Source organism: Ptychodera flava, chromosome 19 (genome assembly GCF_041260155.1).
Source record: "Ptychodera flava strain L36383 chromosome 19, AS_Pfla_20210202, whole genome shotgun sequence".
NCBI lineage: Eukaryota > Metazoa > Hemichordata > Enteropneusta > Ptychoderidae > Ptychodera > Ptychodera flava.
In genome coordinates, this window is record NC_091946.1 from 36,444,778 (window position 1) to 36,461,174 (window position 16,397).

A 16,397-nucleotide genomic window follows, 5' to 3' on the forward strand; every position below is an offset into this window, starting at 1 on the left:
TAAACGTAAAGTTTGTTTATCTATATTCCTGCATTGATGTTGTAGAATGTGAGCACAAAAGAGAGGTTGATATTTTCCTTACATAATAAACAACACAGTTTTCCTGAAACCAACTATGTATAGTTTCAATGGGGGGGGGGTGTTGAAAATGAAACAGAGGAATTACATTTCTAGTGGGTCAGTTTTTATGATCGATGGCCCCTTATTTCCCAGGATGTATCACATTTGACCTTCTTTTGTTCCATAAGTGATTATTGTTACCTTAGAAGTAAATTATAAACAAAGGGTTTACACCGCCCCAGAAAAGTTAACAAAAAGTCAATGAAATTTATTCTCAATGAAGTTAATACAGAGATGTACAACACCCTCAAAGGTTGTCTTGTTCATTGCGCAGTACTTGCATTTGTTGGTTCAGTTATTACTGAGAAAACAAATGTTGAAAAAAGACAAGAATTTTGAAAACTGTAAAATTTAGCAATAGCAGATCTGTCTGTATCAGACTCTACTTCACACACTTTTCTGTCTCTGTTCTTTCTGAATTTAACTCCAGTACAAACTTACAGAATTGTTTGGGAAGAGATGTAGAAAATATCTGTTGTGTCTTATTTACGTCTTGTGTCACTTTCTGTTTATTTTTCCCATTTGTTACTTTAGCCTTCCAATTCCTATTCCCACCTCATATGGAATTGAAATGAATTCACACCTCGTACATGCCTGGCAATGCTATTATTTCTTTAACTTCTCAAGTCTGTCTCCAGTCATTGTTGTCCCATTCTGAATCTTCCTTCTCACATCCCCTAGTCATTTGTACATTTCACCTGTAAACCAGCTAGCAGGAACAAAGTATTATCGTGTCTCAGAAGCTGTATTTGAACAAATGTGTTCGGAGCTTGTTTTTTCGATGTTATCTTTGGTTTGTGTATCAAAATGGCGATAGTCACTTTAGTTTGGAGATATTCCATGCCCTCCCTACCACCAGGTTTCCTTCATAACTCTGAAAATTTTTGAGCTCTGATCATCAATGCAAGAAATATTCAGAAAATTCTAGGAGTCAAATCAAAACCAATAGATGTAATGTGTAAAATATTGTTGAGTGAACAGAGAAGACCTGAGAGTAGAAGCACATCATGTTGGACTAGAGGACACACCACTGACCACACCTTAACCATAAACAAGTTAATATTTACCTTTTGTGTTTGTACTCTATGTCAGCTAGAAAGAAAATTCCAGGAATACCGGTAGTCAGTTTTATTGGTCTGTTCAAGGAAGGCGAGACAAAGAATGAAAATGAAATTAATCAAACTAACAAAACGATTTTGGGTGATAAATTACGAATGTTGAGTGTGTATCTCCAGATGAACATGATTTCATCATAGTGAATTAGCTAATTAAATTTATTATTAGTGCGACTTTTTGTTTGTTTGTTTTTTTACAGCTTTATCAGCCTATCAGAAGTTTTTTAGCAAGCAGGAAGACCATTGGAAGGTGGGTAAAGCCAATATTTGTGGCAAATGTTATAGTGTTTCTTGCTCTCCTGTTGAAGAATATTCCATCTGTCCGAGTTTGTATCTGTTGAGATTTGCCATGATTAATCTACCCATGTCTGTGAGCTGTACACAGAGTCATGCAATATTTCATTTGGTTTTCTGTGAATTACAGAGATTGATTGATATTTCTTTAGTTTTCCAGTGTTATATGTTGAAAGAATATGCTTTTCACAGCAGTTATAAAGAACAGCCTGTAGGGTTCAAATAAATATTCAACCTTTGCTCTTTGACCTTTGCTCACATTTTGAACTCCAGAATGCTGTAGGTCATGTGCGTGACAAGATCTATCAGCAAACTATGGATCAAAAACATCTGGGATCAAATATATCTTTTCAAATCGTAGAATCTGTTTGGTGTATTTTTTATCCTGAGCAAGACATTGCTGAATAATGGCTTGCTGATGAAGTGGATCAGTTGGTTTTATTGGCAGGTTCCATGTGCCATGGTTTACTGTTATGCCAGACCAAAGTAGATGTCATACTCTAGTATATCACATGATAAAATTATTTATTTACAGCAAGAGTTTAGAATTGCAGACACTGACATCCTTTTGCATTTATCCCCAGTAAGATAAGGAGTCATTAGGGTTAGGGCTTGAGAAAAACACTAGTTTTACCTCAGAGGGCATGTCTAGTTATCGTCACTTGTGCCTTTCATGTTTGTATGGATTGTTTTCAAGTTGTTCAAGTTCTTCTTGTTATAGTTGTTGTGTCACTGATTTTAAAATAAATGGCAAGGAAAATAACCCTCTATTCTAGTGTCATGTCAGTGAATTTTGCCTGCTGCAAGCCCTGAAATACTCTGGTTTTGTGTTCTTTGTTTTGTAATATGATGAAAACAATAGTAAACAGACATACAAAAAACACCAAGCATGATGTTGTTGTGACAGATGGAAATCAAGAACACAAGACTGGACAGTGTTCATAGGTTGACAACACCCAAATTAATGGTCTAGGTACTTAGAATACAATCCTGATATTTGCATTAATGGTGCATTTGAATTTGTGTTTCTATTACAAACTGAGTAAACAGAAAGAGAAGCGGACTCCTTTCCCATGTGATGTAGCAATCAGCTGTTATCAGTGTGATCCTAATCAATCAATCAATCAATCAATCAATCAATTGATGAATAAATTTGTAAATTCTAAATTGTTTCATGCTAAGTTGTAGTTCATCAGTGTGTTTCTCTTCATTACTGTCAATGTATGACATCACAACACAACAATTACAAAAATCACCCGTCACAGATCCTGTGCTGTCCCTGTCACAGTGCTGAGGTACAGGTCAGTGTCAGCAAAGATGCTTCAGTGTTATGATAATGACACAATGTCTGTATTCAGTGCTTTTAGGACATTGCTGTGTACAGCACCATAACACACAGGCATGAGACAGAGTCTGAATTTCCTGCTTGTATCAGTATCTGTATGATATGTGCACAGCTTTGTGCAGCCAGACATGTGACATGTTCTGAAAAATTTTTAATGTTACTCATGTTTTGAGATGATGGACCTGTCTACTGTGAGATCTTATGAATTTTCAAACCATGTAACATTCTCTGATATTTAATATCAAACACAGCTCTGTTTTTGCAGAAATGCTTTGACTTATAGCCACAGCAGTGAGTACAGTGAGAAACAGATCACTGAACAGTATTGAAAAGGGAACATGTGTGTACAGCTTTCAAATCTGCTCCAAATTACAGGTTCTATGACAGGGCTTATTACAGTACCCTGTTACAGAGATTAATCAGTGCTTGGTACATGTCTGCTAGGTAATTAATCAGGCTGTGGATTTGTTACTGTGGATTAAATCTCTTTGATTCCAAATCCATCATTTGTAGATCCGATCATCCATAAGCATGACAAGATCAAGTGTAATTGGCAGAACCATCACACCATGTTGCCTTAGATTCACTTCCATTGAATGATATTTCAAACACATACGCAGAATGTATCCCCAAAAATGCCTTTCTGATTCCCATTTTATATGTCTTTGAAAATGTCACCTTCATTTTCGGCTTCTCCGTTACATTTATTTGAAGCCAAGGTAGTTTGTTCCAGGGTCTGTCTTCTTCCTGGTAACCTTTGACATTACCAGATTGGCTGACAAAAAACATCACAGTTTTGTGGGAGGAGTCTCAGAGCCTCACTTTCAGTGATTGGCGTCTGTCAATTGACATGATTGGTAGCCTTTCCTACAAGTCAGTATTTCAAGGTTTTCAGTCTCAGCCGTTCCATTTCAGTGTGCAGGGGTGGCAGCCTGTGCAGACGTCACCAATTCAGAAATGAGTCTGCATTTTAGAGGAAACAAGTTGTTGTTCACTACAATTGTGACAAAGATAGGTTGAATGAAGAGCATCTTCATGTTTCTCACAAGAAAATTATTTAACTGAAAACTGATGCTGATGACTTTTATATGAATGGATTGTTGATATCTTCACTCAGATGTTCTGAAGTGAAGTCCTGTGTGAAAGGCAGAAAATGCCAGTGTTATGTTTCCTGTCTGCAGCTGTTTGGGTTGACTGCTCTTCAGAAGGTAGTACTACTGCAACAAGTTTCTCAGACTGTCGGAAAAATTTATAGATAAATGAAAATTCACACAGTGTATAGGTACCAACATGGTCCTCGAGTTACACATAATTAATAAATTAATTAATTACCTTTAATTGATGTAATAGTGTGTTTGTTCAGAGAGACACAGTATATTGTTTGTCAAGGAATCTCACCATGCAAACATATCCACTCAAACACAGTCCCCTCTGCTCCATTGGACAGCATCTAAGTGGATAATTTCCATTCTCCCCCATGGAAATTAAGCACTTCTTCATTGTTACTCTGAAATTATACATTTTGAAGTAACTAGAACTTATTAAATCCAAACGGTGCTTTCTGAGATTTCAAGATTTTCAGTTAGCATCATCTGTACCAGTCTGTGAAGACTACAGCAACCCTGTGAAGTCTCCCTGCTTGCACACCTGTTTTCAAGTGGTTTGTTCCAGTGAACTCAAAATCATCATTTTCAAGCCCCTCTCTCTGTAACACCTGCAATATCACTACCAACTAATACCAAAGTGGTTGATTCCATGCAGGCCAGCCATCGACCAGACTACACTGCAAATAGCACTCCACACTGAAAATTTCATTGATCAAATTTGCATTAGTGTTCTTTCTTTCTTTTTTTCTCTGCAGGACGCACCCTTTCTTTATGGCCTTGGCATTGTCTATTTTCACTTCAACGCCTTTCAGTGGTAAGTAGATTCACACAGATGCATTCATTTTTTGGGCCTGATTCATGTTATTTTTTGTAGAAAATCAATGTATGTATGCACCGTGGGCATGCAATGAGTGTGTGAATACACAATACCTTGGAAATCAAAAGAGATGTGTTCATTGCCAGCAGGGAATGAACTGAAAATTATACAGAAGAGAATTTTGCAGTAAAATCATGTTGCTTTTTTTTCAATCCCATGTTTAGCTATTTTATCCTGAGTTCTATTGCCAACGGTGTTAGTCTTTCTCTTCCGGAGATTTTCTAACTAACACAGTACTGTGAGGGAGATTTCCATGGCAACAGAGAAAATCTATGAATTACGTAGAGTTTTGAGAGGCTGGAAGATGTAATGTGTTTTTCATAATTGGATGAATTTTGTTACAAAACCGTGTTTGTTTAGATTTTGGTACAAAATTTCTGATGTTAACAAAGCTTCACAAATAATTCACCGTAATTTTTTTTCCAATACAACATAATGCAAGCAACTGAAGATTAATATGATTTTCTCAATATACACAGATGTCAATTTTTTTAAAATTTTCATTGATATTTGTGCTATATTCTAATTTTCCATTGAAAGAATGACCCATACTCCATTTCACCCGAAGCAAAAAATTGTTCAAAATGTAAAAATTTATGTGTTAAGAATAATAGGTAATAGACTGATTTGCCATTGTATATGAAAGTGTTTCTGGTTTGTTCTCTGAATCAACTGCAGTCAATTACAAAGAATCCTACACTGTAGAGATTTTCAGTATCAGATATTGTACTCTGCATAAAAAAAAAAGAAATGCGGGCTGCAACTGTAATCATGCTATTCTGTGGCACCAGCATGAATGTCTACCAGCTGATAGCATTATCCAGGTCAGTCTTATCCCAACACTGCCGCTGTATTTCATTAAACAACTGTTGGGCCAGTACCTACTGGGCATGCCCAGTGAGCATTGATGTCACTTCCTGTCGACAAGGGCCAATAAACTTCAAGAGTGTGGATTGCCTGTGATGTCACACATGCAGTCTTTTTTTCTCTCTCTCTGCTCCCGATGGTTCATATCTATCAATACTCAAACAGACCTCTGTGACATGAATCCCTACTCAACAGGGACATATGCAAATACTGACAAGTAATCTATCCAGTCACCATGTAAGGTGTACATGCCGCCAAGCGTGGAATACCTGTTCAAATTTCTCAAATCGTAGGGGTTGGTAATCACCAGAAATGGGGAAGAAATGAGAACATTGAATTTTCAGCTCAATATAAATTTATTTGCTGTATACTGGTACACGTTCACATTCCCTCAGCCACAGATGTCCTCAGATATGTGTGTGTGTGTGTGTGTGTGTGTGTGTGTGTGTGTGTGTGTGTGTGTGTGTGTGTGTGTGTGTGTGTATTTCAATATAAAAATGTGTGTACAATGTGTGTGTATACAAGCAATAATGAGATTATAACTTGAGTATATAAATGACAACTTTTTTATTTATTTTAACCTGTGCTTCACATTTTTCATGTCACTGAATATTACATTCTGTTGTAAAAATTTTATCTAACGCCATGGAATCCAATAAGAGTTCTTTTAGTGTATGTTGTGTAGCTGACTTCTTGTTGCAGAAACAAATTGAGGAAATAAATTGTCCAGGATTACTGGGCAAGAATTAAGTGTTTGTCGAAGGATAAAAAACGCATTTCAGTGTGCTGTCTGTAAATAGATGTTGATTTTCATTTTTATCACAGATTATGCATCACAATCCATTTTAACTCCATACACAAGCAAGTAGTCAGAAATTTTCTCAAAAGGTTTCTCATTTAGCTGATAAATTTCAAAACAATTCAGTCATTAAATTTTTTTCAGGATAAAATACGATCATCATCATTCAGTTTACATGTCAGTTATTTCATAGATTCATCGTGACTGTGATCACACCAAAGTTTTCACTGCTCAATAGGTGTGCATATATTGTGTTTGAGTACCAGCATGGCAGACCTCTGGAGAGCTGGCAATTATGAAGGTTACACATTGTCTGTTTCAGTTGCTAGTTTTAATTTGACCTTTGCCCCCTGGAGCAGGCTCAGAGGTGATGCACAATAATGGACCAATACGGCTGCAGCATTCGCAATAATCTGAAGAACAGTTCTGTCACTGTTGCCTTGGCAACGTAACCTTGACCTCAGGTCTGTGTGATTCACATAAAATAACCTGGGTGTATGATTTGGGATTGCACAACACCGTTGTTGCATGTGCTGTGATTATAAAGAAGAGATTTGCCCTCAGCCTTTTGTGCATTAGTGAAATGGAGCCGTACTTCCGCAAAGGTAGAATCTTGCTATTTCAAACGACAGGTCACAGAGTGCATGCCATGTATCCAAATGAGTTTGTTCTCTGAAGATGCATATCAGATTGTTTGGAGATGGGAAAAAAGAAAAAGAAATGGCTTGTACATGCACCCACAAAATTATATTTATCTGAATCAATTCAATGATTATGCATGATTTATGTTCTATGCAATGATGGTCCATATCACAGAAAGCCATACGCTACCATTGCTTTCTTGAAAGGAAGAAAGAAAATTACTTTAATATACCCTATTACTGGATTCTATTTGGTCAGGCTGTCAGGGGCTGCTCACCGAGAGTTGTTTGATACTGTTGACAGTATCAAGATACATCTTTTTGCAAATGTTTGCTCAAAATGAAATACATCTTCCTGACATACAGTGATACATCATCAGTTCCTGTGATGGTTGCGTGTGTTTGCTTTACATCATTCCGAGGGATGCAGAAAAGTTTGCTGTGTTGAAGATATAGAAACTGTAATTTTGCACAGTTGAGAATACCTACTTTCTTACGATGTTTTGAAAAAATTGCTTAAGGCTAGTACACACACCTCAAGAAAGAGAGTTTTTAAACCTTTGGTTGTGGTTAGTATGAAGAAAAATCGAAACTTGTATCTGTTGTAACCAAAATATAAAAATTTGGAGTCACTGTATGACATTTTTGATTTGATTAGGAAATTATCTCAATATTCATATTTTTGAAATCTCAAATAACGACCATTCTCTGTGTTTAGTATTTTTGAAGAAGAAAAGCTTGAAATTTGCAAAGACCAGACAGTGAAAACTTTATTTTCTCGGCAGGTTTTCTTGGCAGTCCTCAGATATGTGGACAGCAAAGAATTGGGAGATTTTAGGAAGCTAGATATCTATCCCAAATGTATTGCTGTAATATCAAGCAATCAGCAACCTGTAATTATTGACTTGCAAGTTGTGAAAAAGCCAATCATGTAAGATATTCTGATTAACACAGTTAAAAATATTTTTTTATTGTATTAGTTTCTGATTTCCCATTCCTATAAATATGTCAGTTTGATATTAATAAGGATATGCAAATACATTGAAAATTTGCATATGTATGTTCATATACATATGTACAGTCTTACCTGATATAACCCACTCTTCAGAAGGTGCTGGTGCCCTCATACTCACCGCACACACTGACATCTTTATTCCTATTCAAAGTCATATAAGCATCGTAGCAACCTTTTCACCACCATGGTTTAGCCCAAACCCATTGTTATCAATGGTGATTGTGGACTGGTTCACATGCCTACTTACAGTACTTCACCACACAAATTCCCTGTCTGCCGTGTATCTTTTTTATCATGCCGTATACCTTGATGTTTTTTCACCCATTCCTTCACTACATGCCTGACACATCATAAACATATGTGCATAATCCTTTTCCCAATTCTCTGCCCATCATTGCATAAAGTTTGTCGCATTTGCTTACAACACACCTCTTCCTCCACATAGAAAACTCGGCCAGCAAATTTTGTGTATTCACTCAGATTTAGTGTTTTATTTTGCCGTCAAAGGCATGGCACCCAGACCCAGGATTGAGTGTTGCCAAGTTTCAAGTTAAAGTTAAATTCAGTTTTGAAATAGAACTTTTGTGTCAAGGAAATGATTACAGAAAAAAATCTGTTGTATTTGTTGTATGTGGGGACAGTTCAGCCTCTGTTCATAAGGAGAGTCACCTGATGTTATTGAGGTTTGGAAAGAAGTGCTTATATCTGCACACTGCATAGTTCCTCATTTGTTCTTATTTGAGATGATGACATTTGAAAGAAACTCTAGCTGAAAGGCCCATTTTCTGACCACCTGACAACTTAACCCTTTCACCACAATGGTTTAGCCCAAACCCATTGTTATCAATGGTGATTGTGGACCTGTTTACAGAAAATAGGGGTGAACAGGTTAAAATACTTGATAGGACATGATAGTTTCTGTGCAACTTTTATTTGTGTGAGTGTTGTTGCAAAATGCAAAGTGGATGATAATGACGCGTCTTCTTTGTTTAAATATTCATACATCGTGCATTATACAGGCTATATGAAATGTGATAAACTCTGAAAGTTTATTCTCACAAGCACAATATAGTTTTTCACTGATATTTCTGTGGTATTGGCACATCAAGTGAGTGATGTCACAAGGAAATACGATGGTTTCAATCGGGTTCGAACTCACAACGTACAGTACCAATCACCTAGCGGAGAAACCACAGACAAAACCTGTCTGAAAACTGTCACTGGGTGTGTGTTCACAGACTGAAGAAGGACAACTTCAATCATTGCCATGAAATTTCATCCTTGGAAATCACAAAGATGATGAAACAATCTTGAAATGTCATGTACTTCATCTGTGAAGGCTGTTATCATTAATGATAAAAATTTGAAACTACTGTAATTAAGCAAAGAATTACAGATGACCTGACTGGAAGAATGAGAAAGTCCCAGGGTAAAACTTTTTGTTGAAGGCTAGGTGTGTCATTCAAATCTTTTGGTTGAAAACTCACACCATGTTCAGTTTTGTTGTTTTGTGATGATTTGTCCTTAAAAAGCCAAAGAACACAAAGAAATTATGTTGCGGGAGTGCAGTCTTGAGTAATTTTTCAACTGCGACATTTTGCAAACTAAGAAACACACACCGTGATGAGTAATTTGGTTTTCAAATTCAGATCAGTTACATCTTTAACCTTTCATAATGATCACCAAACAGGCAAATTGTAAATGGCATTAATGCTTTGTAAAGTTTCTTGTCATTTCTATGAAGGAAATGATATTTTCCACTCTGAAGATCCAAGTATTGTACTCCGGCTATACAGCCAAACATTCCAAATCTTTCTGTCACAGTTGGTTTCTGTATTCTTTGATGAAAGAATTTTCTATGCTGTTTTATTTATTACACTTCACTCGGCTGATATTTTTCTTGACAATATTTCGCAGGATAGGTTGGTAGCACAGGACAAACTGCAATCAACGTGTAGTGTTGAACAATACACAACACCACTGATTTCCCTTGAACAACAAACATACTCACTGGCGTGTAAAATGACTTGTTTCACATCAGCTTGCAAGTGACAAGAACACTGAATATCAAAGTCTCACGAGGTCATTCATGGAATGGTTCTACTCCGGAATAAAAAGGACGCGATGCGTTCTACAGACTCAGTACGCCCAAATAATCACGTGATGCCGGTACAAACAAGCCCACATGTGTACTAACGCGCATGGAAATACACGTACGTTTATGCGCGTTTGCGCACATGGCTTTGTTTGTACCGTGGTCGATTCGAATTCCGGGTTTGTCATATTGCAAATCATCTATTTCAGTAGGGTAGTATGTTTGAACAGTGTTGTTGTCAGTAAATTGTTGAATATTCTGTGTGAATTCACATTTATATATGAACAGCTGTGTTTTCAGTGTGTCCAGGAGAAATAAAAGTGGCATATTATAAAATTGGAAAGGTACTGATTATATGTCTTAGTTTAACTGGTGTGGAGATAGTGGTACGGCACAGCAACATTCAAGAAATTGGGGATGGGTGTGTGTGGGGTGGGGTGAATGGTGGGAGAGAGGGGGGGGTGGTCAGGAAGACAAAATGATTAAATTGGACTACCAACTTGAAATAGTACCCTGTAACGGTCTTTTTGTTTGTAAAGAAACGTACAAATGGAATAAAAGAAGGATTTAGTCTGCCCAAGGTTTTCATCTGCAGCCAGAATTTACTTGCTATCGTCTAAGGTCAGTTTTTGCTATTATTGAACTGATATAATTTGCAGTTTCCTACCATCAAATTGATTTTCTCCAAGATGTTATTATTTCCCTGGAAATTTGAAGTATATTTCCTTATTAAAGTTAGTGGCAAGTATGGCTTGTCAAAACAAATGAAGCATGAATATAAAGTCAGGAGGTTAGCATTATTCAGATAAATGTTAGATTGTGGACTGTATGAATGTGAAATGACTCTGAAAAATTTAATGGGAACAAGCATTTTGTGGAAGCATTTGAAACTTTAGTTTGGATTTGATGGACATCAATATCTCAGGTGTTTCAGTTAAAGCAGATTTCTAAATGTAAAATTAAGGAACTTCATCTTGAATATAGAAATTAGACAAATCTGTCTCCTTGAGGTTATGCTCTGAAATAGAAGATTGGTATAAAAAGATACAGTGGCTATGAAATTGACATTCTGGTTGAATTTTTATCAGAGGTATAATTAACAAATATGTCCAATGTATGTGCATCTTGTTGCCTCTATTTTGTATAATCCAATGGTCATGAAATTAGGTTGGCTAGTAAAATAGAATGCTTTCAAATTCTGCACTTTCGGTTTTGAATCCTAAGTGAAGGGGAGGTCACATGCCTGGCATCATTTGACCTGTAGAGGGCACACTTCTCAGTCCAAAATGATGGTGAACTGAGTTCTCAGGAAACGTGAAATAGGTCATAACGTAGACTCATGAATAACAGTTGTAGGGACAGCGGTATTTTAATATTTGCAATAAATTTGATCAAATAGTGGAAAATTTCTGTTTTGATTTCTGTTCCTGTTACAGTTCAGTTTTATGAGATGGTTGTGAAAGTGCACCTGAGTTCAGTGCAGATGTGTTCTTGTAGTTAAAACCAACACAAATCTCCTTTTTCTTCATTTGCCTTCTGTTTGTATCAGATAAGAGGCGTTATAAACCACAACTTGTTTATACCTGTACCAGTGTATTGTCCAGTGTTGTAAATATGGGCTGACTATGCAAATCAGTTTACCTGAAAATCAAGAGGTTAAATATATGCATACATGTCCTGTTTTGTCATTCTATTGGTGACTTTCACTTTATGTGTAAATGCCCTCGGGGCAAGTTACATATTTCCTCAAGTTCTGATGTCCCCATATGGAAAGGAGAGGAAATTTTGGTCTTGGTTTTCTGGAAGCCTGTCGTTATTCTACAAACTTCAGGATTGTCAGCAGGTTGATTTCGCAAGAACACACATCGCACCACAGTGACTGACCTTTGTTCAAGGCATGTGAACGTGCGATGCTATCGGTTTCTATGGAGACTTGGAATGATGCCAGCGAGTGGAGCAGCAATTTCTGTTGTGTGTCCTTGGCACGCATAGAAGCCAGCCTATATATCAAAGTAAGCGAGAGCTGGGTCCCATGAAACAGGCCAAAGATAGGTCAACAGACTTCTCAGGTCAAAAGTTCAAGGCAGGGTATTTTTAGAACATGAAAGGTGTGCGACGTGTCGTCAGCCAGCCTCAACTGAGGACAAGTTCAAGTACACACTGTCTAGGCATAGTGTTCTCTTTTTGCCGTGGTTTCCTTACCTATGGTGGAAGTGTCTGTCTCTCTCCTCGTCTTCCATTTAATATTTATTTTACTGTTGCCCTGAGTCCGCAGGAGGTAGAGCTGTGTGGTTTAAATCAGAAAAAATAAATAAATTGAAAAATAAATAAATTGATAAATCAATCTCTCTATTGATGGAAGGTTTAATGGTTAGATCAAATGAGAAGTATCTTGTGGTTTGTTACTGTGTTATTTTTTCCTTCCATAACTGGCACACATGGTTTTCAAATGCAGAACATGTACAAGCCTGTTCTGCTGCCGCTTCCTACTATTTATTCGCAAAGTTGTTTGAAGGCGGTGTGTTATTTTACGATACTAAGATGCATCTCATGACAAGATGTTCGTAAGCCATTTATCTTGTCTTAGCAAATTCCAACACAGAAGTTGAGTGATATCATCGACTTGATAATGAAAAGCTTCTTGAAAAGTTTTCAGTGGATTTCAAAATGTTTTCTGCTCTCAGTATATCAGTTACTGGGACATGAATATGTTCATCAAATATAGTGTATGGTGTCATTATGTAATTATTAGTATTTTCAGTGGGCTGAAAATTACTATGCAGATAAGTGAGATACACAATGTTTGTAAAGAAAAATGTGATTCGGGTTACCGCCACCCAGTTTTGGTGTCACAACGTGTTTCTGTATTTTGTTTCTGTATTTGCACGGCGGTTATTGCCCTTTCACTGGCAAGATGGAAGTTTTAACACGGTCACCACTCTCAAGGTTTTGTTTTTAACAAAAACTGCCAGGTCGTGAGTCACTTTTATGTTACTTTAATGTGTTTTCGTTACTCAAATAAACCGCTCGCCGCCAAAGCCTCACTCGTCTGTATTATCGAGTTCAATACCCGCACCGAGGTCTGAAGATATTCATTATTATGAAGCGTTATTTATTCGTAATTCTGTCAATCCCTGTTGTTCAAAATTGATATAGTGAGTGACACCCCAACCCCCTCTCCAAAAAAATTGCAGAAAAATGTTGAGATTCAACAGATGTAAGTCAAGTCTAAATAACAGGAGTATTGACTGAGTTGTTTGTGCCAACAAGACTGGAGTCATCTATTTGATATATGGCTTGGCGGCTCTATACAAAGTCAAAAGGTTGGTAAAGCCATAAATTTGACCAAGGACAGAATAGAGATTGTCGTATGCACGCATGCCGCAATGCCGATTTACAGTCTCGGGAGAAAAAAGAGAGTGTAAAAACTGTAGCAACCAATTGTCAATGACATGCAGAGTTCAAGATACAGACAATAAGCAAAGCAAAGTAAAGGCAGATTGTTAGGATGACCTAAACAGTTGTTTTGTTGGCTTGTGAAGAAAATTTTGAAATTTACTGCCCTGGTTTAGTAGCCATGAAAGAATCATTAAATTAGGATATATAGCTTGTGTCAGGACTTGACTGGAAGCTGTGATATACTTTAGTTTTCAGTAAAGAATGTTTACCCTCTTATGTGAGAACAGAGTTTCATTCCTTCAGGTTTTACCCTACCTGTCCCAAACTTATGAAATGAAACCACTGTTGTTGCAAAGAAATACTGACGAATCTGCATCATTGTCGTCATTCCATGTGAAATCTAGGTATTTTGAAAATGACTAGAGTGCTGAAAATCTTAAAATAGAGTAGAATTAAAAATTTCAAAAAATCCTGACATTTCAAGAAGTAAGGCTAACAGAAAAACATCAAGTTCAAACGTGTAATCTTTTTTGTAGATGTTCTTTTGTTTTGTGAAATGCACTATGGGTAATGAAGGGAAAGCGTACACTTTCCAATACATCTTCTGTCATTTCAAGAGAATATTCAAATTTTAATAGGCTTGATATTGCAATACTTAACAAAAATATTTAAACAAGAATATTTGTATTTTTTAATAAAATATTTGATAGTACAACCATTTAAGGGATACATCTCATATGACGTGTGGTGAAACAAATTAATGAAGACACTATGGGTACTGGACTCACTATCTGAAGATGTTGAGTTTGAGGTCTAATAGTCATGGTAAGTCCAGAGTAACAGACTCCCCATCATAGGCTGGTGAGTTCAAGACTCCAGCATGATATTGTGCCCTTGAGAAACGTACTTTACTCGTGTCATCGGGTAATGGATACTGGGTACCTCGTCCTGTAATTTGGCATTTACCCATAGGATGGTGAATTGAATGTAAAAGTGGAAAACAAGTATTGCCATTGAGAAGTTTTCAGTCATTGATTGATATATAATCAATTGTCATGCTCAGATGATATCAAGGGTAGCATGAATTATTGTGTTATTCACCCAAGCAGTGTTCACATATGAAACCGGTGTCCACACCACAGCAAATATCAATATCTTCACCTTTTTTAGTTCTGTCTCAGTATATAGGTATCTTGTGAAAATATTTTATATCTGATAATTTAAAATTTAACCATCTCTGTTTGGTTTAGAAACTTCAGACTTCCATCACTTTTATCTGTTTTGAGAAGACAATTGGCAAATCACTAAAACTTTTGAGAGATGTTAGCGAATAGTTCAAACTAACAGGGCAGTGGTTCTTGTGAACCAGCCAGGCGGGGAAATTTAGATACATTCACATAGATTAAGACATAAGGTTCAGTGTATGAATTTCAGTTCAAGTTATATGTGTCCCAGATCTTTGCACCACAGCTTTTCAAATTATTCAATATTCATGTAGTTATGATAATATGTATATTTCTCATCCAATTGACATATGTATTTTGAAGCCAAATTTCCAGACCATACAAAGATTGCATCATTTGATCTCATGACTTGTTATCGTTTACAGATGAAAAACTTATCTGGTGAGTTCTTGTTCAGTTTGAGCAATTTTGGTCGAAATATCAAGAAATATTTCATTTGTAAATATTTGCATGTAAAGACTCATATATAGTGAAAATTTATCATTTTAATTTCTTAGAATGTGCAAATTAAAATTTGATGTCATGAACCCGGTAGTGACCAACTTGGATCCTGAACAATCATATCTTGCAACCTCAAGTGTGTGCCAGCATTTAAAAGTGCTTAGATGAAGTGAATGAGAGAAAATATCTTGGTTATGAAATGACTATATATCTTATAGATATGTCATATCTTTAGCTTATATATACAAGCGTTCTAGATACTGTCATAATTTCTCAGCAAAAAATGTTACATATTTTAGGGATACAGAGAGGATTCTAACACAGAAATTATGAGAGTTCTCAAATTTATGTCTTTTAATGTGAAACACTGATTTTTCCCAAGCTATGTCAAGTTCCAACGTGGGATAAAGTGGACATCTCCCTTCCGACCTGACAAAGACATTTGCCTCCACACTAAAACCCAGGGTTTTACATCACTTTTACTTTTGAGAGTCCCTGGGACCCCTGGTGTTAGAAAATGGGAGTCCTACATCAAAATATGGGGGTCCCAATTTATTTCAAAAGAATATTTTATTGTTTATCCATGCCATGGTCTTCACTGTGTTCAATTAGTGTTATAACACACGGCAAATGGTTGCACATTTCTTAAAATTATTCTTACATGAAAATTCTAGTTCATACTGAGGGCCCTCATTGATCAATTCAAAGAACACTATTCATAATTGAAATGATCTCATAACTTTAATGACAAGTTCACAAAGTTGTGAAATTTGAACAAGTATTCAAATTTGTCAAATTGACAAGAAGGTAAGTAATTTCATACTCTGAAATGGCATTCACCCAGCAAGTCCAGTAGGTTGAGTTCACACTCTGCCAGCAGCTCCTTCAGCAAATAACCTAGCATTGTTTATGAAGTCAAAATCATCTGTGATGGGGCCAACCAGTTTGATGAACATTAGTCTATTAAGCCTTTGAGGATTGAGTCTATTTCGTGCCCTCTGTTTGATGGCATTTTGTACTGAAAAGCCCCTCTCACATG

The 16,397-nt window shown here is 36.6% G+C and overlaps 1 protein-coding gene across 2 annotated transcripts in view; it reads left to right on the top strand.

Moving 5' to 3' along the window:
• The window catches only part of LOC139119432 (lysine-specific demethylase 6A-like), a 112,421-nt gene that overhangs the window by 45,432 nt on the left and 50,592 nt on the right, over positions 1 to 16,397 (top strand). For both annotated transcript variants that reach the window (XM_070683243.1, XM_070683244.1), the window contains exons 4-5: positions 1,436 to 1,485; positions 4,736 to 4,794. In XM_070683243.1, coding sequence (XP_070539344.1) covers positions 1,436 to 1,485; positions 4,736 to 4,794 — 109 coding nt within the window. The remainder of the gene's footprint in view (positions 1 to 1,435; positions 1,486 to 4,735; positions 4,795 to 16,397) is intronic.